Here is a 23,292-nt window from a genome sequence, read left to right on the forward strand (position 1 = left end):
TGGGTAGAGACTCAGCCATGGGGGGATGATGCTGCTGAAGACCTTTATACACATACACAAACACACTAGGGATGCTCCGATCTGGATTTTTGGGCCCGATACTGATTACTGATTATTTTCCTCAGGAACGGCCGATACCAATTTATTTAAATAAAAAAAAAGACTTTTCCTCATAGAATGGTCTTACCCATTGTGACGACCAGCAGGGCTGGTTGTCGGTGCCTGGTTGGCTGTGCCTGCTCTTCTGGGCAGGTGGGCGGGGCCCAGCCCATTAAGCTGACCAGATGCACCTGGCCGGGGGCACTACATAAGAGAGACTGCAACCTGAGCTCGAGGCCCTCTCACTTTAAATAAATTTGTTACCTTTTTATATACAACCGTGTCGGCTCCATTTTTGTAATTGGCCTTAGAGCCGGGTCATGACACCCATATTATTGTACCGATATGATGACACTGTCTTTACTTGCATAGATTTAGATTAAGGTTGCCCATTAGTCTCAACACCAGACCCATGAGAGTTCTTTTGCTGATACACCACGCAAGCTATGTTACTGCATGCTGCAGATCTCTCTATGGGTCTGGACACTTCATGCAGAAATCTGGTGTTTAAATCCTGGCAATTCATTGGTAGTGCCGGAATCCCGGCGACACCAATCAGTAACGACTTTTGCGATCAGGCGTTCCCACCTATAGATATGCCCCGCCCATCTAACCTGGGCTAGTGTCTCTCATTTGCTGCTACGACCTGTAACTCTTTCACTTTTGACCCGTTGATACACCCTCAGAACACCAGCTTGGGGGACGAAGTGGCCCAGACTATTATGTAGTATGCAGAGTTAGGGCAGGGTTTAAAAAATTGATTTCCCAATTCAAAATTGGTCTTAATTTGAATGAGCGATTATCGATTCATAAATCCCGAGATTGATCTTTTATGCCTTTTCCTGCTTGCAGCTTCAACCCGCAACGAGATCTCGTGGCCAGATGTTGTGCAACGAGAATTAGCCAGATCTCACAGAATGAGATCTCTTTACACAGTTGAGTCTAAAAGCATGGCGGGGGCTGCTCCACTCAAGTCACTGACAGGTCTAAAGCCAGATGTCTGGTTGCATTTTGGATTTTAAAAACATGACGACAGAGAAGAACTGAACAAAAGCAAAGCTACACTGTAAAAAATTTCACATTAAATTTACAGCAATCTGCTGGCAGCTCAGTTGCCAGCCACTTGCTGTAATCTTACAGCAACATTACTGTAAAATAAATTTACAGAATAGTACTGTAATTGAAATTATTGTATTTACAGCAATTATATGTAAATATGTAATATTACTGTAATTTAAATTACAGTACTATTCTGTATTATTCATTTCTATTTACAGCAATTTCATGTAAATATGTAATATTACTGTAATTTAAATTACAGTACCATTCTGTATTATTCATTTCAATTTACAGCAATTTCATGTAAATATGTAATATTACTGTAATTTCAATACCAGTACTATTCTGTATTATTTCTTTTTTTATTTACAGCAATTTAATGTGAATATTTAAATTAGCAGTATTTGGCTGACAACTCCATCACTAACTTTACAGCAACATTCATATTTCAACTAACAGCAATCTACTGGCAGCCCTACACTGGATCTGTATCTGCTAGTTTAAAAACTTAGAGAAATGCAATTTAGGATAAAACATTTTATTAAGAAATGCAGAACACCTCAAATTGTTTATATTAAAGGTTTTATCTATATGCAGATAATAAAAGGAACATAGTTACATTGTTACACTAATATAAACAGAGTAACACTAAAAAGCACATATAAACAGAGTAGGCCTACAACACAAGGATAAAGCTATAAATCTGAGAAATAAAAAATACCTTAAAGAAATTAGGCCATTCTAAAAAAGTAAATTCTACCTCTAACCCCACCGCTAACCCTAACCACACCCCTAATCCTAACCCCATCCCTAACCTTAACCCCACCCCTAATCCTAACCCCATCCCTAAACCTTAACCTCACCCCACAGACCGCCCCGGCATCCAAATCAAACACACCTTGCAGGCGAAACACCCTGCGAACAGGCAGAGTGGAGAGACAGAACATAAAGAAAGAGGAGGCAGAAAGAGGAGGCAGATAAGAGCAGAGAGTGGGAGGTGTGTGTGTGTGTATTTACTGATTTACAAAGTCCCACTTATAATCCATAATCTTGCGCAGAAGGGTGGCAACGTGTGGATTGACGGTGTGTGGCTTCTTCTGCACATCTCTTCCCGTCTTCTTAGACACCACTTTGCCTTGTTTGGCCTTGGTACCCCTCTCTGGATTTATATCCATAAACCGTCTGAAATGGCAATTTTGAGGGGGAAAAAACAGGAAACACACATAATAAATGTATGTACATAGCAATCCGATGGGGGGGGGGGGGAGGGGCTCAAAGCTGAAAGAAGCAACAGTACGGGTGAGTATTGTGGAAGCGTGACACTTAATTACCAATAAATAAAACAGTGCCAAGTATGGTATTACATTATCGGTTCAGTTATTAAATGCCACAGACCCACAGCACACACAGACCAATAATATTCTAGACAGTTTGACCCCAGTCCAGATGCACCATAAAAACTTTCAAACTAGAGTACATTCAGTCTGTAATACAATGTGTGTGAGAATATTGAGACAAAAACGGCTGTGTGATTTTCACAAAAACACACCTATTATAATTAGACAATCAGGATGAAAGAAAGCACATTGATGTGTATGTAGGTGAAAGTGTGTGTGAGCTGCTCACCTTTGAATGAATTCCAGCGTACAGGCCACCTCATCCTGGTACTGCAGGTTAAAGTTATAATAGGACGCAAAAAGCACAGCGAGGCCAGACACAAGAGTGGTCCCCTCGCACACCACCTGGCCCTCAATGCTTAGCATCCAGTGCCGAGTATCACCTGAAACAAGAAATCATTTAGGATTTCATATCTTTCGAATAAACGACTAATGAAAGATGAATGGTTATGACAGGTAGCATAGAGGGTACATACCAAGCACTATCAGTCGAGGACTGGCAGGTAGGGTCATCTTGGACATCAGCAGCTGATGCAGCCGCCTGCAGGAAACAAACCCAAGAAACAAATTATTTGTGCATTCTTACCTCGTTCAAAACAATGACTTCAAATCTAGATGAAATGGCAGTGGAATCCTACAAATTGACACATTTCCTACTGAAAAGGAATCAGCTTGTACGGATATATACAAACCAATATCTCATGATATACAGTACACCCGTCAATCATAAAAATAACTTAATGTAAATGTTATGTCCCACCCCAAACTGTGATAACCTGCCCACTTGATAACATTAAAATTAAAACCGAAACCACACTGCCCTGTTTTAGTAGGAAATGCATCAAATTGTAGGATTCTGTGGATTTCACGATTTCATCTCCACTTTAAGGCAACAGATAAACTTGCTTTTAAATAGGCATACATGCATGCAAGATGTCAACCACAAGCATCCTGCATTTGTTTGGAGCATTGCCTGTGTCCTGGCTGTGCGGGTGCTCAAAAACGAACATGGTAAAGTATGTGTGGATACATCGATAATCATTTGAGGACCTACAAGCAAAGTACACAGGCAATGTAAACAATGCCACTCGCAACAAGCATTGGTAAAAGGCAAGTATACTGTAAACTTAAGAGAAAGTAACTTACATCAGCTTCAAGGATAAGTCCTTCCTTGGCCTCCTTGAAGTGGGCCAAGAGAAGTGGCACAGTGGAGGAGGCCACATCCGCTCCCTCTCTGGGCAGGGCAGACTGGACCTCTTTGTTGCCTGGCTTCTTCCTGAAGTACTCAATGAGTGGTGTACCCCAGTCAATCATTGATTGCTCCATCTCTCTGCGGACATCCTTCTCAGTCAGTAGTTGAAAATGAGTAAACATGCCCCTTGGAATAAAAAGAAAAGGCCAAGCTTTTTTCAAATCCCCAATGGGGGGGGCTGGGGTGGCATTTATCATGCGACGTTGCAGGCTGTATGTTGACTCCATCAGTTGATTCACTTCGCCTCTTTCTCCACCGGCTACACCTTCTTGTGAGAAGAGCTCCACCATCCTGTTTTGTTTTTCTTCAAGACGCTCATGAGTCTCACTGGGCGCTATATCTGGCTGCCAACTTTTACAGCCGTAAGTGTCAGTGTATCCTCTCTTTGGTGTGGTGTCTCCTGCCCTCTGAGAACGGTGGTGTGCCAAGTAGTTGTTCCTATTCAAGTGCTCTATGCGGGTTTTCAGCTGTGCCAGGAGTGATGCGTACGCTGCACTGCCTGTTCCTTGTTTATCTGTATCTGCAAAGCTCTTTGGATACCGCCTGACTATTTTACGACAGACCGATAAGACACTGTGCTTTGGTGGGGTTGGACTCAATCTTTTGGACTTCATCAGCAAGTATTCGAATCATTTGCCGGCGATGAGCTGGTAATGGTCTCTCCCCCTTTGCAAGGGCAGATTGTAGTTTATCAGGCATTTTGTCCCACTGAACTTCAAATGTTTCAGACCAGGTGATGGAGGATGTGAGACATCTCTGGGTACTGGATGTGGAACTTGATGCGGAGCGTCTTGGGGTGTTGGAGGCTGTGGGGCTTGGAAGGTCTTCGCTGGAGCTCGATGATAGGACTGGACGGTTTGGAGTGTGGCCCTCTGGCTCTGAAATGCAAGGCTCTGATAAGCACACAAAATGTTGATATGACAAAAAAAGCATGAGTCAAACTGATTGCCCAAACTTATCTGTAAGGACATATGCATTACTAGTTCTAGTCCGAGTAGTTCTGGCTCGAACCTTAACCAAATGCATCAATGGCAACTAGTCTTTAGTCAGACACTTTAAGTGATCTGAAACATTAAAAAACATCTCCCCAAGGCCCCATGTAATTGTGTACATTACCTAACTTCCAAGCACTGAGGATTTTCCTGCACTGAATGGGCCTGAGCAATTCTGAGATATCCTCCTCTCTTACATATTGCAGATCTTCTTTACTTTCCACACCACAGTGTTCTATTAGCCTCTCCAACAACTGGTCCAGTGTCTCCCTAGGAAGACTTGGCAAAATCTGTAGGACATCTCCCCTGATCTGCTCCTCTATGCTGGACATCACTCTAGTGAGGGGAAAGAGTGGTGAAGAACCACCATAGATAGGTCACACATGGCATACCACATTTGTAAGCAGAATTTGGAAGATTTCTATGGAGTTTTATGTGCCTTAAAAATGCTGAAATATCATTGCTTACATGTGCACAAAATTGGCAGTGGAACATGTTTACAAGAAGTTTAAAACATTGCCTGAGAAAAGTAAAACTAGCAACTACCAAGAAAAACCCACTTACGTGCACAGACAGATTTAAGTCTGAATCAATAACGTCTGGGTTGGGTTGGTTGGGCTGGGTTGGTCAGAAAAGCTGGAAAAACACACACAAAAACAAATGAATTGGGTATTTAAAGAGAGAGTTCACTTTAAAATAAAAATTCACCCATTATCTACTCGGCCTTGTGTCGATGGAAGGTGCTGTGAAATGTCAAGAGTCCTCAAAACACTGGTGGAGTTCCAGGGGGAAGGGAGCTAGCAATAAAATGTCTTATAATGGCTCCGCTCATCTGCTTCCCTTCCTCACATTCTCCCAGTCTGGAGTGTGGAGACATGCGTGTGTATTTACCTTCACAGACCGGGATACTGGGCATGCGCTGTACGGACTACGGACTCCTTTGGTGATGGTCAGCACAGGCTCAACCAGACTCTGGAGGTCATCTATGGAACACGGTTGATTGTGATACAATCCACCTTCTCCAGACTGGGAGAATGTTAGTGAGAGAGAGAGAGTGTGTGTGTACTAGAGGTCTTCACGGGTCGGGTAAATCCGAGAGGACCCGAACTGGACCCGAGACCCGTACGGGTCCGGGTCCACATTTCCACGCTTTTATTATGGTCAATTGGGTTCGGGTGGATCCGATTCTATTAGCTCGGGTCTCGGGTCTGTGTCATTATACGTAATACCCGAGAGAAACGCATGACGCGAATTCAGTGAGACCGCGGGCGCGACGCGAGCGGAGATACGGCAGCCACCACCAGTAGCCTACCTTGTGAATAATAAGCTGAAAGAAAATGAATATAAAGAGGTCAAACCTAGTGGCAGCTTTGTGTAGCCTTATTTATTTACGGCCGTTTCATTTCCATGCTGCCACATCACAGCCTGACAAAACAGCGATTGATCCTGTCAAGATTGAGAGGAAATCGCAATTCCATCAAACTGTGATGCAACAGCATGCAAGCCAACAGCCGTGACAGCCTAAGTGATTAATGCTACTGCTACTTTCTACTACTGCCTGTCGGATCTGTAAAATACCCGATCCGACTCGGGTCTCGGGTCTCTGTCCTACTCCTGCTCTCGGACAAAATCGGGTCCGGTATACATATTTTAAAAAATGATCAGATTTAGTCGGATCTCGGAACAAATGTCTCGGGTCCATCTCGGTTTCGGGTCCACATTTTAGACCCGAGAAGACCTCTAGTGTGTACACTTACAGTCAGACACTAGGTAGGCTCTAGGTAGTGCTGGGAAAGAGAAATTATGAAATGTCAAGCTTACAACAGGCCCAGGAGAGAGAAATGGTATCCTGGTAATATAGGCTACACTTCAGGATTACATAGATGGCTGCCGTTTTCTTAAGTTTACATCTGACACAATCTGAAGTGAATCTTGACCATCCAAAATAAATCATTTAAAATAACTCTTGATACGGTGCAGTTAAAGAGTAATATAGGCTGTATTGGTAAAATTTTTGTATTTAAGTCAATATTGTACGGCACCGCAGTGCTTTAATGAACGATGTTAGCCAGCACGAGGCGCTAGCTAGCTGACAGCACTCCAAACCCACTAGCTAGCTAACGTTAGCTAACTAACCGACATCGTGTTCTATTGCTAACGTACTTCCTTTTCGGTTGGCGTTTGAAAAAAATCAACAAGCCAAAATAGTCTCGACACCCAAGGGTGCCGTTTGCATAGCCCCTAACTCGACTGTAACGTAAATGTACCCCCGAACACTACTTGGTAATAATTTGGTCGTACAAACAGTAGCTAAAATACTTGGGCTAACGTTACTTGGCTCATATGACACCATACCATGCGTCTGGGTGAGGGCTAGCTAGGTTTTGCTGAAATCGAAAAATTGAAGGGGGCTGGCGGGAACGTCTAACTAACTTGGAATATCAACACATATTATAACTCCATAACATACATGCTGTGAAAACGACCGTACTTACCATAAGGTGAATCGTTTTTTTAAATTAGAGAAGCTAACGTTGCAGAGATGCATCTGCGGCGGTGAGCGGCATGCCTGGCCGCTGATGCGCTGACTTGTTTCAGTAGCGGTGACGTCACCATTCATTTGAACTTAACGTCTGTCCCATGATTGCATCCTACCTAGGTCCGGATAACGCGTCCGGATAACTGATGTAAGCCAACAATAAAGTTGATAACAATTTGATGTTTTGCTTCACATTGCAAGCTATTCGAGTGAACTGAAACCCAATACTTAAAAGTTTAGCCTACTAAGGCTAAACTTTTAAACTTTTTCAACCATTGAAAAAGCGCAAAAAAGTGAAAGTCCCCACTGCTGACGGTTGTTATGGAAACACCATAGAAAATGGCTATCTAAATCGTCTATCTAAACTTGTAGATATAGGCGTAATTTGGATAAAGTTTCCACATATTGGGATTCTATGGTGGTAATTACAGGCATGAAAGTTTATTAAAACATAATAATATTAACATCAAAGCGGTTTAAAAACGTTTTAAAATCCCAGCAATGGCGGATAGTACAGGAAATCAACCGGACCGAAACGCATGTTTACAGCACTGTGCTGTAGGTGCCGTCATTGGCGACGGTTGTCCACACAAGACTCCCAGAATGCATTGTTCCATGCAGCAAAGTGCTGTATTCCACAGAAACGGTAATGAGCTGTACAATTTAACTGTAAATGTACAGCAATTGTTTACAGTGTATATGTAAGCTGTACAACGTGGAGGTGAAATATTGTGGAAATACCACAAATCTACGAAACCACTTACTGAGACATCACCCTAACCCTAACCCTAATATGCAACAGCGGATCCACAACAAGCCTCGCTGGAGAAGACACTTGTTTGCAAGTTACAATCCATTTCTGTGTGTGCCTGAAAAATAACCAGGGCTGTTGCAAGTTTTATATGCAAGGATATACACTTGTATATACCACCTTTGCTATTAGTTTATGAACTGGCCTTAGCAAGACCCCAAAACTCGTTTTCGTGACGCGTGACTGCACTCTGAATTCAACCTGTGAATTTATTATTTTAGAATTTTGGTGTACTGGCTAGTACACTGGCGGGAAATCTTGTGGTGGAAGCGGAAGTGACACGTTTTGCGTGTCACAATATTAACAACAAACACTACCATTGAAAACTAAGTCCATTGAAGTAGCTACAATCTTCCGGTCCAGTCTGCTCCACGCACATTTATCATCATCATTTTTTTCCCATCATTACAGCGAGTGAGTGGTGAATTGTGGGAAGTGTGATTCTTAAAATGCAGTGCCGATTTTATCACGTTCAGAGGGGCTGCCATAGTTCCGAGATATCTCATGTAGCTTTAAAAGATCGGCTTTTGCGATCGGCCAATTTGGCAACCACCGATCAAGTCATTTGGAGTGAAAATCAGCCGATTTAAATCGGTGGCCGTACAATCGGAGCATCCCTAACACACACACACATGCACACACAGGACAGGTTCTCCCTCTGTCTGTCTAACTACTCTCCTCAAGGTTACAGAACTCCCCTTGGGTGTGGTGTGTGTTTGTTTGCGTCTCTGGTGTGTCTCTTCATGCTGGGTGAGGAGCAGAGACAGACAGATCTTCCTTCTGAGGTATGTACCACTGCTGTGTTCCTCCACCCCGTCATAGGTGTATCCAAGCTGCTCCGCCTGCTGCCGGACAGGCACATGGTCAGCATGATCATAGAGCTTGTCAGAAATCGCAGCTTTACCCTCACCACCGGTAGTGGACCGCAAAGCAGGTTGCGATGCCTTAAGAACGGCGTCTCCCAGGGATCTGTCCTGGCCCCCTTCCTCTATAACATCTACACCTACGACCTGCCGAACACAGTCTCCAGGAAGTACGCCTACGCAGACGACCTTGCGCTAGTGTACTCCTCTGGAGACTCCCTGGCCGAGGAGGAGACCCTGAGCCAGGACATGCAGACACTAGCGGCCTTCCACCTTAACAACAAGGAAGCCAAACGTGAGCTCCAAATACACATCAATGGAACACTCCTGCCATCCTGCGCTGAACCAACTTATTTCGGCGTGACATTGGAGAAGTCGCTCACATTCCGCCGACACCTCGAGTCACTGCACAAGAAGTTAGCAGCTTGTGTGGCATTGATGAGACAACTGGTCCGATCAGACTGGGATGCCAGTGCAAAAACATTGCATACGGCAGCCCCAGCCCTGGTCTACTGGTCTCACCTGCCGGGCCGTGGAGCCTAACCACCTGCTCCATGACAGCCTCACTGCAACAGCGGAGCCTCTCCGGCGTCTCAAGTCGAGACACCCTTTTGTGCCTGCCACACGGGATCTCCTGCAGAAATGCACATTTGATTGGAGGGCTGGAGGAAGAGATTATAGCTGACTGGTTTGGTGTGGTCAGGTATTAGACTAAATCCCTTTCTCCCTCCCCCTCCTCTCTCTCCCCCCTCCCTCCCTCCCTCTCTCTCTCTCTCTCTCTGTCTCTCTCTCTCTCTCTCTCACACACACTTTCTCTCTCAGGAATGTGTCTACTGTGTGGTCACTGGCCATATTTAACAAGTTTGGGTACTCTGTAAGAGTTTAGTTTGTGTATGTGTGTTGTGTGTGTGTGTGTGATTGTTACTTGTGTGTGTGCGCGTGTGTGTTTGTGTGTGTGTGTTTGTGTGTGTGTATCACAGGACTGCAACCAGAGCCTGATGGCCCTGTCCTAGATTGTCTTGTAGATGATGTGTGAGCCTCGTGGACTAGGCTGTGTGATTAACAGCATTCATCTTGTCATTGCTGGCGTCACTGTCTGTTCAGCTCTGACAGCTGAATCTATCTGTAGCCCACTGACATGGAGTGAGCGAGGGAGAGAGAGAGGGGGAGAAACGGACGGAGATAGGGAGACAGACAAGATACGATACAGAAAGAGAGGGAGGGGTTAATACAGTAGGAGACAGAGAGATGTAGAAAATGACTCAGACAGTCACAGACAGAACTTGGTAGAGAGAGAGAGAGGTGGCTTCACAGAAACGTAGCTTGCTAAAGTTCAATAATTCATGGCTTAGTGAATGACCGTGACCTTGAGATGTCCCCTGGCCGCGCTGGTGAAACCTGGCCCTGCTCATCTAGAACAGAGGGACACGGTAGGACCTGCTGCTGAGACCTGGCTCGGCTCATCTAGAACAGAGGGACACGGTAGGACCTGCTGCTGAGACCTGGCCCGGCTCATCTAGAACAGAGGGACACGGTAGGACCTGCTGCTGAGACCTGGCTCGGCTCAAGCTCCCATCATCAGACTTGATGTGACAGAGAATGTGCACGTGTGCGTGTGTGCATGCTTTTGTATGTGTGTGTGTGTGTGCTTTTGGGTGTGTGTATGTGCGTGCTTTTGTGTGTGTGCGTGCTTTTGGGTGTGTGTGCGTGTGAGAGAGACTCAGTCGGGTGTGTGCTGGACCAGCTGAAGCTTGGTCAGCTGTGCGATATTCATCCAGCTCTATTCATAGCATCTCATACATGGAGGGAACACAGTGCGCTTCACAGACAAGAAGAAGTAAATAAAGAGTCATTTTAGTTTCACATGCATTTCAGCCACATTAGCCCTAGATGAGCAGCACTGTCGAGCTACCTTATTTTGTATTATTTGTAACTTCCTGAGTAGGCTTTTAGAGGCAGATGACCACCACACCCCTGAGCAATAATCCAGATGACAGAGAACCAATGAGCAAACAATTTGATTTCGCAAAGATGATGGAAGAAATGGTGCACATTTTCTCACTGCAGCTACTGCTACATCCATTCTACAAACAATATCAATATGGTCGCACCAAGGACTTGGAATGTCTGAAGCAGTCTGGTGAGGAGAGGCTTGGGGTAGTCTGGTGACGGAGAGAGCTTGGGATTCTGGTTCAGAGGGATGGTCATGGAGAGAGCTTGGGATTCTGGTTCAGAGGGATGGTCATGGAGAGAGCTTGGGTGCCTGGTTCAGAGGGATGGTCATGGAGAGAGAGCTTGGGTGCCTGGTTCAGAGGGATGGTCATGGAGAGAGCTTGGGAGCCTGGTTCAGAGGGATGGTCATGGAGAGAGCTTGGGATTCTGGTTCAGAGGGATGGTCATGGAGAGAGCTTGGGATTCTGGTTCAGAGGGATGGTCATGGAGAGAGCTTGGGAGCCTGGTTCAGAGGGATGGTGATGGAGAGCTTGGGATTCTGGTTCAGAGGGATGGTCATGGAGAGAGCTTGGGAGCCTGGTTCAGAGGGATGGTCATGGAGAGAGCTTGAGAGCCTGGTTCAGAGGGATAGTCATGGAGAGAGCTTGGGAGCCTGGTTCAGAGGGATGGTCATGGAGAGAGCTTGGGAGCCTGGTTCAGAGGGATGGTGATGGAGAGCTTGGGAGCCTGGTTCAGAGGGATGGTCATGGAGAGAGCTTGGGAGCCTGGTTCAGAGGGATGGTCATGGAGAGAGCTTGGGAGCCTGGTTCAGAGGGATGGTCATGGAGAGAGCTTGGGAGCCTGGTTCAGAGGGATGGTCATGGAGAGAGCTTGGGAGCCTGGTTCAGAGGGATGGTCATGGAGAGAGCTTGGGAGCCTGGTTCAGAGGATGTTGATGGAGAGAGCTTGAGAGCCTGGTTCAGAGGGATGGTCATGGAGAGAGCTTGGGGGCCTGGTTCAGAGGGATGGTCATGGAGAGAGCTTGGGGGCCTGGTTCAGAGGGATGGTCATGGAGAGAGCCTGGTTCAGAGGGATGGTCATGGAGAGCATGGGATTCTGGTTCAGAGGGATGGTCATGGAGAGAGCTTGGGGGCCTGGTTCAGAGGGATGGTCATGGAGAGAGCTTGGGAGCCTGGTTCAGAGGGATGGTCATGGAGAGAGCTTGGGAGCCTGGTTCAGAGGATGTTGATGGAGAGAGCTTGAGAGCCTGGTTCAGAGGATGTTGATGGAGAGAGCTTGGGACAGAGGCTGGTGGTTTAGACTTCAACGTAAAACGTTAGCTACTATGTGCTGCACTAGCTAGCTAACATAGCTAGCTAACTACTACTAGTTAGCACTGTCTAACTAACGTTAGCTAGCAAACGTCATCTGCTTGCTAGCCATCTATTTATTAAGGATGGAGATCATAGCTAACAAAAAACCTTCCGATCTTTATGGCAATTACAACTAATCGTGTACTAGCTAACGTGTTGCACTAACGTTAGCTAGCATAGCTAATGTTACTAGCTAGCACTTGTTAACTAATGTGAGCAAGCATCACCTGCTCATCCATTTATCAGACATGGAGATCATAATAAAGAACCTTACAGTTTTTATGACAATAAGCTACACTAATCTTAGAAAATGTAGCTAACTAACACATTATTTTACAACAACAAGTACTATTTCATCATCATTGCTAAATAGTGAGACGGCATCAAGCAGCCTCAACTTACCATGTTTGAGGGCGCAATGAGAGAACGCAGTCTTGGGGAAATATTATTTATTGAACGCTGATTGGCTCGGGGCGACTATCTTCAGCCCCATGAGATATTTTTGATTGGCTAACCGTTACTATCCCATTGGAAAGCCACTGGAAAGGGCTGAGAATCTAGCACCCCTGGGCTAAGGTCTCATTCACAGAAGAGAGATAAACGTAATTGTTTATATTTTATATATTACACGTTATTGTACTTTTGAAACCACCAGACCATAACTTCCGGAGTCCGATAGACACCGCCGTGTCTGCTGTGGATTAGCATGTCCGTAGGATGTCCTCTCTCCTATGATGCTTTTTTAGCCTCTCTTACTCTGAAATGTAATTTAATGTAATGTATTGCTTTATAAATGTTCTTAGCCGGTAGACAAACATACTCCAGGAGCTTGCTCGATCGCCTTGTTGAGAGGGCTCAGGGAATAATTTTTACAGCTCACTTATCTGGCCCCCGGGTGAGTACTGTTTTTTTGCTTCCCTCTGGAATATGTAGAGAGTGGGTCGTATGCCCTCCTCCCTTGTTCTCTGTAAAGCGCATTGTGTTGCCTCTGGGTATGAAATGCGCTATACAAATAAAGCTTTGATTGATTGATTGATTGATGACCACAACTTTTTTTTAAATGAGTAATTATTATGTGTATGTATATATATATGTATATATATATATATATATTAAAAACTTTCACTTTTCACCAGAGCCCCATCGCCCTTTATTGACCAGTCGCCATGGCAGCAACATTACTGTAGTTTGTTCTGAACTGACCTTTTAGACCACTCAGAAACCTTGCTGTTTCCGCCTGCGATCAATTCGATCTTTCATGGACATATTGTTGTTTTAGTGAGCTATGATGTTGCCTTTAGTAGTGTAGTGTAGTTCTTGTTGTGATATCACCAATGACAGCACCAGTGGTGTAGTGGAGGGTATACGGAGTGGAGGGTATATGGAGTAAACCCACTTCTTAATCCATGGACCCACAGTACACCCACTTCTTTAAACACCACTAATGTAAAAAAATCACTCCCCGGGTCTCTGGGATGGTCAGCAGCAGGAAAGGGTGGAGAGGGTGGGAGGGGACAGATCGGTACTAGTCAGGCCACACCTGCTGATTTGACTGGTGATTTCCAGTCGGTGGTTAAGGGACAGGATGTTCTCAGGCCTCTGTGCACCTGCTGGCCACAGGGAGGGGACTTGGATCCACAGCATGATGAGTCCCGGAGGCGGATAGGATGTGGGATGTGTGTTTTCGTACAGTGAACAAACATCCAAAGTTTGTTTAGACAAAACGTCTATCCTGGCAGAAGAAACACACCTCACACACGGGGGGGCACAACCACTTGTAAATCATTACACACCTTAACATGACTCGGCATGAATCTGAATTGAAATCAAATCAAAATCCAAAAATCTGGTGAAGACTTTGATTGGTCTGTGGTGGTGACTGTAATCTTTAATGTAAACTATAAGCTATATCTCTTATGTATAAGAAGCTAGGCTTTACTGTATATCATGAGTGCTGAATTAAACTGCACATTTTCCTGACCACTGTTAAAGTGTGTGTGAAAAACCTCCGTGAGCATTAACACGGTCATACAAGATATGGCTCATGTTCACGGACATGTGTAAGCAAATGAGGCCCAGATAGATGTCTTTCTGGCTGGCATGTGTTTGCCATAGACTACTTCCTTATTATGGGCTGAGCTGGGTGGGGTCAGGTGTGTGTGTGTTAAGCATATTTTGTCGCAGAATCTTCCTTAATCCATGATTTCATAATGACCCGAGCACTCTGAGAAAGCAGGCCCAGAGAGCGCCTGAGGAGTCTGGCTAAGGCTGCAGCATTTAGCGGAGTGTGTGGCGTGTGATAATGAATTGCCTGTCAGCAGTCTTCAGCTTAATGCCATATCATCAGCAGCAGAACGTTCTAGAGATGAAGTGTTCCTGCTCCAGCACAGCACCAGAGGCGAGTACTTCACATGAGATCAGAGATGTACTTTGTTTACATGGCGGTGGGGGAGGGGGTTAGCATGCTAGCGCTGACTGTGTTCTGGCGGTGGTGGTGGGGGGGGGTGGTTAGCATGCTAGCGCTGACTGTGTTCTGGCAGCAGGAGAGGGAGAGGGAGGCAGAGAGAGGCTAACAGACTGTGTGGGTGGGCTGGCGGGCCGGTGCTAGCATGGTGGAAGAGGAGGGAAGGGGAGGATGAAACACTGAGGATGAGGTGAGCCATTTCTCTGCTGGTTCACTGGTCACAGATGTAGACGCACGCAACCAGCCAGACAAATCACAGTCTCAGAATCTCTCCTCTCACACCACCGCCCTCCCTCCACACAAACACACACACTCCACTTGCTCACGGTCTATTGGTTTCTTGTAGACTGACTGTCTTCTGCTGCATCACCATGTATCCTAGGCTACAGACAAGGCCCAGCCAACACACAGGCTAGTGTATTAGTTTGTAGCCTGCTCCTTTGTGTGAGTTGCAGGCAAACATGCAGAGATGGAAACCTGTTACCTGTGCCTACTGCATCCTAATGACTGGAGTGTTGTTAACAGTACATCTCTCTCTCTCTCTCTCTCTGTCTCTCTCTCTTTCTCCATCACTCTCTTTCTCTCTCTCCCTCTCCCCTCTCCCGATTAGGTTGTCTCTTGAAGGAGGACCCCAGCAGGAGGGGGTGCGTTTCGTTCATGGAGGCTAAGGTTAGGGTCAGGGTTAGGGTTGATTTGATTTGAGTTTATTAGGTGATAAAGAAGGGCGTAAATGCCCACAATAAAAGCATAGACAACATATATCACAGAGGATTAAAACACAATAAAGCCAGAAGGCTTATTTCCATTGTGGTCCCCACATGTAAAAACAGAAGAAACAAGACATAAAATACAGGGTCAGCGTACAGAATAAGTCTCAGTATATTAAATATACACTACTATTCAAAACAGAATATACACTATAATATTTAAATATGATATAATATACACTTTAATCCTAATAACCTTTATTTTACTATATACTATAAAGCTATTTATTACCTTACCCATTGTCCTGGAGCCAACATTTAAGGCCTATTTTAAAATCATTTAATGAATTGCTTGTCTTTAGTTCATTTGCTAATTTGTTCCACTGCACTGCTGCACTATAGAGAAAACTATTTTTCCCCATCAGAGTTTTAAAACGACAAGGTACAAAGTCAGTTGTCCTGCCTCGAGTGGAATATTGATGGGTTTCTATTGATGGGTTAGGGTTATGGTCGTTAGCACAAGACGGTGTACACAAACAATGGGAGCATAAATAGACTAGGGTGGGGTTCCAGACTAGACTACGCCAGAACCCACCGGCCCGCTGAGTGCAGACACTTATCCATTTAACTGAATCAAAGGAAGAACGTTTTACTTCCCTTTTCTTTTTTTCTGTGACTTCTCCCTTTTGTATAGCAGCCTAACACTTTGTTTCCCGCCATTGTGATATGCGGTTGCTATTGACAATGCAGTGTAAACCCAGAGGAAGACACAGCTCACTCCTGACAAAGCTCTCATTTCACAAATCTATAACTTTCCCATTTAAAACACACTGGACTGGACTTCTAGAGTGAATAGAATGACATAGTGTGGGAGTCTGGTCTGGCATGCTAGCATTCCTCAACCCATCAGTTTATTGGTTAGAACCGGTCTTTTGATGAAATGTGGTCTGACCTGTTTGTAAGCAGATAAAAGCAGTCACTCAGTTTCTCAGTACCAAATCTAGCTGTGTTCCATTTGGCTCGTGAAGCCGTTATTCACAAGATACTACTCGCAGTTTTAAAGGACAATGCTCGTTTTTGACAACCTGGACCTTATTTACGACATATTATAAGACGTTTGACTCACCGAGATCACTTTGGTGTAGTTCGGAGGCATGTAGAAGAAATTTAAAATCCAGCGCGAGCCAGTATATGCATGTAATGGCGGTGGTCGGGGCACTTAGAATGCAGTTTCTAAAAATCTATTTTCTGCCGCGAAACGGTTGTTTTCATCAATCTGTCTTTATGAATTGCTAGTTGTGCTTACATAGAGCGTAGGCCTGTTGTGGTTTTTCACATGCCTCTGTAATATGATCTTTAGAAACGTCTTTCGAGACGAAATAGCTTCCTCACTTGCTCCAGCACACATGCGCACAGCGCGCAATCGTTGCTCCAGCACTCTGTGCGCATGCGTCATCTTCAGTCACTCGGAGTAGAGCCGCTGCTCCTTTGCGTCGAAAGGAGCCAGTTGAGGTGGTTCGGGCATCTAGTGAGGATGCCTCCTGGGCGCCTCCCTAGGGAGGCGTTCCAGGCGTGTCCGGCTGGGAGGAGGCCGCGGGGTAGACCCAGGACCAGGTGGCGGGACTACTTTTTGTCCTGCTTTTTGTTTAAATATCTATAATGACTTGCTTTTTGTTTTAATGCTTTTAATTTGTCCTGCCTTTTGTTTTAAATGTCTATAATGTCTTGCTTTTTGTTTTAATGCTTTTAATGTCTCATGTAAAGCACCTTGAATTGCCCTGTGGCTGAAATGTGCTATATAAATAAACTTGCCTTGCCTTGCCTTACATCTCTGCAATGGCCTGTGAGCGGCTAAAGATTCCCCAGGCAGAGCTGGTTGATGCTGCTAGGGAAAGGGATGCCTGGGGCTCCTTGCTGGAACTGCTGCCTCCGCGACCTGACCCTGGATAAGCAGATGATGATGGATGGATGGATAGCATTTCTGTCTTATTTGTGTCTAATTAAATCAGTCCTACACACAGTATTCCCCAACTGTTATCTGAGGACCTCTTTTGTATGCGCAAAACACTGCGTAGTGCGTTATCTACTGATTTGGCAAACAAAGCTAGCTAACGTCCATCTTTGTTCCGAGCTGTTGGCGTAGTCTACTGTGACGCGGTGACCTTGGGGGTGGGTCTCCATCTCTCCCACCTCACCACTTCTCTAACAAACGGAATGCAGCATTATCAGAAAAGAAGGATGATCCTGGTACTCGAGGAGGGTAGATGATAAAAAGCCTTTATTAATACATGGCTAATAAGTTAAAAAGAAAAGTCTACATGTTTCGACCGAAACCGGTCTTCATCAGGACATGAAAAAGGAAGCAGGTGACTCACTTATATAGGCATGTGTGTAATCAGGACAATCAGCAAACCCATCAATCAATCAATCAATCAATCAATCAATGCGGAATAGATACATGGTCCGTGGTAGGCTATATACAACCACTCAGAGAGAAAAAAGAATGTTCATAAACGTTTTAAAAAATAAAAGGTTAAAAGAAAACACATGAAATCGATTTCCTCATTAAGACCAGGATGATTAAGTGCATCCAAACAATGAATCCAAAAAGATTCTCTCTGATTTAGTAGCATAATACGGTCGGCACCCCTGACAGGGGGATTGATGTGTTCTAAACCAATAATACGTAACAGAGAACCATTACTGTTATGGACAAATTGGAAGTGACGAGCTGTCACTAGGTGTGTCATTAGGTGTGCTTCTAACTAGCCTGCATAACTGTTCCTCTCTCCTTGACCTACGCAGTGTCATCATCTGGTTCCAGATCAGTGCGTCTGTGTCTCTCTCCCTCTGCTGAGTGCCTGAGTCATATAACCAGGCCATTACCAAGTCCATTTTATTCTTCAGTTTTTATTTCTGGATTCTGCGATTCCATCCATGAATGAATGCCTCTCTGTCATGTAACCGCACAGCGGCGGGGATGTGGGGGGCGGGGATGTGGGGGGGGGCGGGGATGTGGGGGGGGGCGGGGATGTGGGGGGCGGGGATGTGGGGGGGATGTGGGGGGGGGGGTGACCAGTGCCTTGGGGCTGGCGTCAGTGGCAGGGGCTCTTCTCCTGGAGGGTTAGGGTTAGCCCTAGCCCTAACCCGGGTATTATATATGATCCTGCTCCTCAGACTCCGGTCTATTCCTGGCCTGTGGTCTGATCATGTCTGCTGTGTTCCAGCTCTTATCTCAGCTCCCCAGTATTGTGCTCTGCTGTCCAGTATTATGTTCTATCTGGAGATACAACAATTGGATTTAGGCTTCTTTTTTTTGTAAATTTAATTTCGTCAGGCAAGTCATTAAGAACAAATTATTATTTACAATGGCAGCCTTAGTTGAGGTAGTTCATGGTTTAACCAATTCAATCCCATGTTCAAATGCAGTCTATTGATGAATATTTCACATGACATGAATGTATCCATTTAGTCTAGTTCAGCCTGCCTGGTTTGGTTATGGTTTGCATAGCATCATGTGTGTGTGTGTGTTTGCATAGCATCATGTGTGTGTGTGTGTTTGCATAGCATCATGTGTGTGTGTGTGTTTGCATAGCATCATGTGTGTGTGTGTGTTTGCATAGCATCATGTGTGTGTGTGTGTTTGCATAGCATCATGTGTGTGTGTCATATTGATCTTCCTGCCTGTGGTTCACTCATGCTGAAGTCTCCTCATCCCTCATGAGTCACGTAGAGCGAGTGGGTTTTATGTCCAGATGGAAACGGATCAGCACACTCACACTGAGTCCCTAGTAGACCTGAGCAGCGAGCACCAGTCTGCATGGTACAGCAATCTGCCTGCTTGTGCTGCGATATCTAATAGAAGTGTCCTTCACCTTAACACTCCTCCGTGTGTGTGTATGTGTGTGTGTATGAGTGTGAGAGAGAGAGAGTGTGTGAGTGAGTGCGCGCGCGTGTGTGTGCGCATACCTGTGTGTGTATGTGTTTTCCAAACACTCAGGCCTAGATTACACTACTGCGTATTCGCTGAAAAGCATACATTTTCCTCTGTTTGCGCTTGGTAAGGGTTAGCCACTAACCCACACTAGCCCAGCGAAAACGACCCCCTTGGAATACGTCCTGAGTTGTGTTGTAGTCACGTCGTTGTGTCTGGTGTAACTCCGGTGTAATCGTTGTGTTGTAGTCACGTCGTTGTGTCTGGTGTAACTCCGGTGTAATCGTTGTGTTGTAGTCACATCGTTGTGTCCGGTGTAACTCCGGTGTAATCGAGGATTGTTTTTGCCGTTCGAATACGTAGCCATGCAAATACACATGAATGTAATCCAGGCCCCATGCAGTGGGCTCCTCTTGTGGCAGTGAAAGCAGCAGCTTAGTTGGGGATGCTTAGCCTAGTATATACACTGATTGATTGATTGATTGATTGATTGATTGATTGATTGATTGATTGATTGATTGATTGATTGATTGATTGTGTCTTGTGCAGGTGACCCTCAGCGCTCGACAGATGTGTGACACGGATGTCAAACTTCTTCTCCGGCTGGAGATCTGACATCTGGGAGAGTGAGAGGTGAGGAGGACTCCTACACATGTGCTGTAGCTGTGTAAGCCTGGTTCAGATACAGCAGGAATCTGAAATGAGATCGCACATGTTGAACCTTGAAAGGCTAGATCCTGTGACTAACCCTAACCCCTTCTGGTCCCCGAAATATAATCTAATTTAAAACAGCTCTATCTGAACCTGGCCTGGCTTTACTGGGCGTCAATACAGAACTACTGTGCCGTTAGACGATAATAGGGCCGCATATGGCCGTACTGTTCCGTAGGTAGGAGCCTTTACCAGGCTCATAGCATAGAGACATAACAGGATCCCATCATGGCTCCTACACTGAGGCTTGTTCCCCACTTGACAACATGCTCCAGTTTGATAAGACTAGTGCCCTAACGGCGGTCTCCATAGTAACAGATTCTCATTGAGAATATCCGGTGCCTGAGTTTGACAGCGTGACAGGGCTGGTGGAAATGAGTGAGTCAGCTTTTCAAAAAAGAGCTGAACGCAGCTCGTCAAAAAAGGCAGTCACCGTTCACAGGGCCCCTTCTGGAGTCTGAAGGAAGTGAGACTGCTTCAAAGGAAAGATATCAATCATTCAGATTATGGTATCTAGCAGTAGAGTTTGCATTGCCCTGTCTCTCTTTTTTCTCTCTCAATTAAATTCAGTTCAGAGGGCTTTATTGACATGGGAAATGTTATGTTTATATCCCTGAAAAATATACATATTCATGAAAGCAAAACAGAAATGGCAAGATAACAGTAAAATAATCTTGGCTGGTAAGTGGAACCCACATCTCACAACTATAATCTTGGTTGGTAAGTGGACCCCACATCTCACAACTATAATCTTGGTTGGTAAATGGACCCCACATCTCACAACTATAATCTTGGTTGGTAAATGGACCCCACATCTCACAACTATAATCTTGGTTGGTAAGTGGACCCCACATCTCACACTATAATCTTGGTTGGTAAATGGACCCCACATCTCACAACTATAATCTTGGTTGGTAAGTGGACCCCACATCTCACAACTATAGAGGGCAATCATCAAGTATTTTAGCCAGATCTTAATTTGGGGTGTCTAAGGCCGCATTTACACTGCCTGGTTGAAGTGACCCAATTCCGTTTTTTTGCTCATATGTGGCACGTATCCGATATGTATTACGCACGTGTAAGCAGGAAAAAATCACATAGAATCGGATATTCTCAGATCCTTTTCAGGCCTCAATCATATGTGGAAATAAATCAGATATGAATCAGACATCTGCTAATGCGACTGTCTAAGCGGACAGAACGGATATTCCCTGTCATTGTGATTCGCACGGCATTGAAACCTGACGTGTTCTGAGTTAGAAATGAAAAGCGGCTTGCTTATTAATCTACTTTAGTCAAATCTATCCGTGGGAAAACATATTTTTTCATCCAGGCATCTTAGTTTTGCTAGTAGGTGGTATTCATTCTGTTCACGCCAGCGTGATGGGCAGCCAGGCGAAATAGCTCCAGGGGACCTGGTCCCAGGCGAGTTGAACAGCTGTCCACCCAGAGACGGGGTCTCTTGTTGCGGCATGAAGTTCGCGGCTCGGGGGGCTCACAGGCCAGTGCGTAGATGTATTACCAGTAGGCTAATTATAGTGGAATTGCTGAATGACAGTTTATCATTTCATCTTTATACCTACAAATCATCAACTCATTTCCATGTATGTGAATAAAGTTAATTCCAGTTATTTACAAAATATCACGTCTCTGTCCAGCAAAGAGCCGGCTGGTTGTTAGGTTACCAAGGTAACGAAACCCTCGTGTACGCATGCGGGTTGTTTCAAATGTTAAACAAGTATGTACGTGTGAGCACAGATATCTGATATGGGTCACTTTAAAAAGTACATGTAAGCAGGCGGTCAAAAAAATTGGATATGTTGTGTTGTCTCTCTCTCTCTCTCTCTCTCCCTCTCTCTCTCTCTCTCTCTCTGTGTGTCAGAGAGCAGAATGTGATCCTGGGTTCCATACTGGATCTGTGCAGAGTGGGGTCAGGGTTAGGGTCAGGGTTAGGGTCAGGGTTAGGTTAGGGCTAACCCTAACCTTTAAATACTCTGTTTGTTTGTCAGCTCCTCACAGTTGATGAAAAGGCTGGTTCCTGGAGGTCTGGTGAGGTGATGAGGAGAGACTGGAGGTCTGGTGAGGTGATGAGGAGAGACTGGAGGTCTGGTGAGGTGATGAGGAGAGACTGGAGGTCTGGTGAGGTGATGGGTTGTGATGAGGAGAGACTGGAGGTCTGGTGAGGTGATGAGGAGAGACTGGAGGTCTGGTGAGGTGATGGGGAGAGACTGGAGGTCTGGTGAGGTGATGAGGAGAGACTGGAGGTCTGGTGAGGTGATGAGGAGAGACTGGAGGTCTGGTGAGGTGATGAGGAGAGACTGGAGGTCTGGTGAGGTGATGGGTTGTGATGAGGAGAGACTGGAGGTCTGGTGAGGTGATGGGGAGAGACTGGAGGTCTGGTGAGGTGATGAGGAGAGACTGGAGGTCTGGTGAGGTAATGAGGAGAGACTGGAGGTCTGGTGAGGTGATGGGTTGTGATGAGGAGAGACTGGAGGTCTGGTGAGGTGATGGGTTGTGATGAGGAGAGACTGGAGGTCTGGTGAGGTGATGGGTTGTGATGAGGAGAGACTGGAGGTCTGGTGAGGTGATGGGTTGTGATGAGGAGAGACTGAGAGAGATCACGAGTCAGGAGCCCACGCTTGTGACTGAACCAGAGATGTCACGAGGTCAGACTGTGTGTGTGTGTGTGTGTGTGTGTGTGTGTGTGCTACTGTGTGTGCTACTGTGTGTGCTACTGTGTGTGTGTGTGTGTGTGTGTGTGTGTGTGTGTGCTACTGTGTGTGTGAGTGTCATTAGTAAAGTATGTTGTTCTTAATGGATTATGTTGAAAACACACAACAATAAACCCACCTGCCTTCAGTCCAAAGGAAATGCCTCCTACGTGTGAAGTTACAAAGTTACATAGTGTTGCTCTTCCTTCCCTCATGTTTATTTTGTCTAACTGAAGCGCTGGGTGGAATTTTAAATGGGATCCTACCAGTCCCATCTCCAAAGGAAAATGTGTGTATTTAATCCATAATCCATAATCCTATCAAGTCAAACTACAACAAGCTGTGGAGCAGAAATAGAAGGTTTCATCTCAGCTAGGATTCTGATGAGGGTGCGAAAATATGATCACATCACCCTCATCCTCAAGTCCCTTCACTGGCTCCCCTCTCG

The 23,292-nt window shown here is 45.4% G+C and overlaps 1 protein-coding gene and 1 long non-coding RNA gene across 2 annotated transcripts in view; one reads left to right on the forward strand and one right to left on the reverse strand.

Moving 5' to 3' along the window:
* The window catches only part of LOC311313099, a 41,854-nt gene that overhangs the window by 16,789 nt on the left and 1,773 nt on the right, over nucleotides 1-23,292 (forward strand). Inside the window, exon 2 of the long non-coding RNA XR_014630595.1 lies at nucleotides 19,972-20,055. This is a non-coding gene — a long non-coding RNA (uncharacterized lncRNA). The remainder of the gene's footprint in view (nucleotides 1-19,971; nucleotides 20,056-23,292) is intronic.
* On the reverse strand, nucleotides 1,970-3,829 carry LOC311313057 (uncharacterized protein). Its single transcript, XM_084443082.1, has 4 exons — nucleotides 3,702-3,829; nucleotides 3,032-3,096; nucleotides 2,785-2,938; nucleotides 1,970-2,340 (listed from the first exon to the last, which is right to left on the reverse strand). Exons 1-4 carry the CDS (start codon nucleotides 3,776-3,778, stop codon nucleotides 2,172-2,174), a joined length of 465 nt encoding a protein of 154 aa, XP_084299208.1. The 5' UTR covers nucleotides 3,779-3,829; the 3' UTR covers nucleotides 1,970-2,171.

The sequence above is a fragment of the Borostomias antarcticus genome, assembly GCF_949987555.1.
Source record: "Borostomias antarcticus genome assembly, chromosome: 9".
Classification (NCBI taxonomy): Eukaryota; Metazoa; Chordata; class Actinopteri; order Stomiiformes; family Stomiidae; genus Borostomias; species Borostomias antarcticus.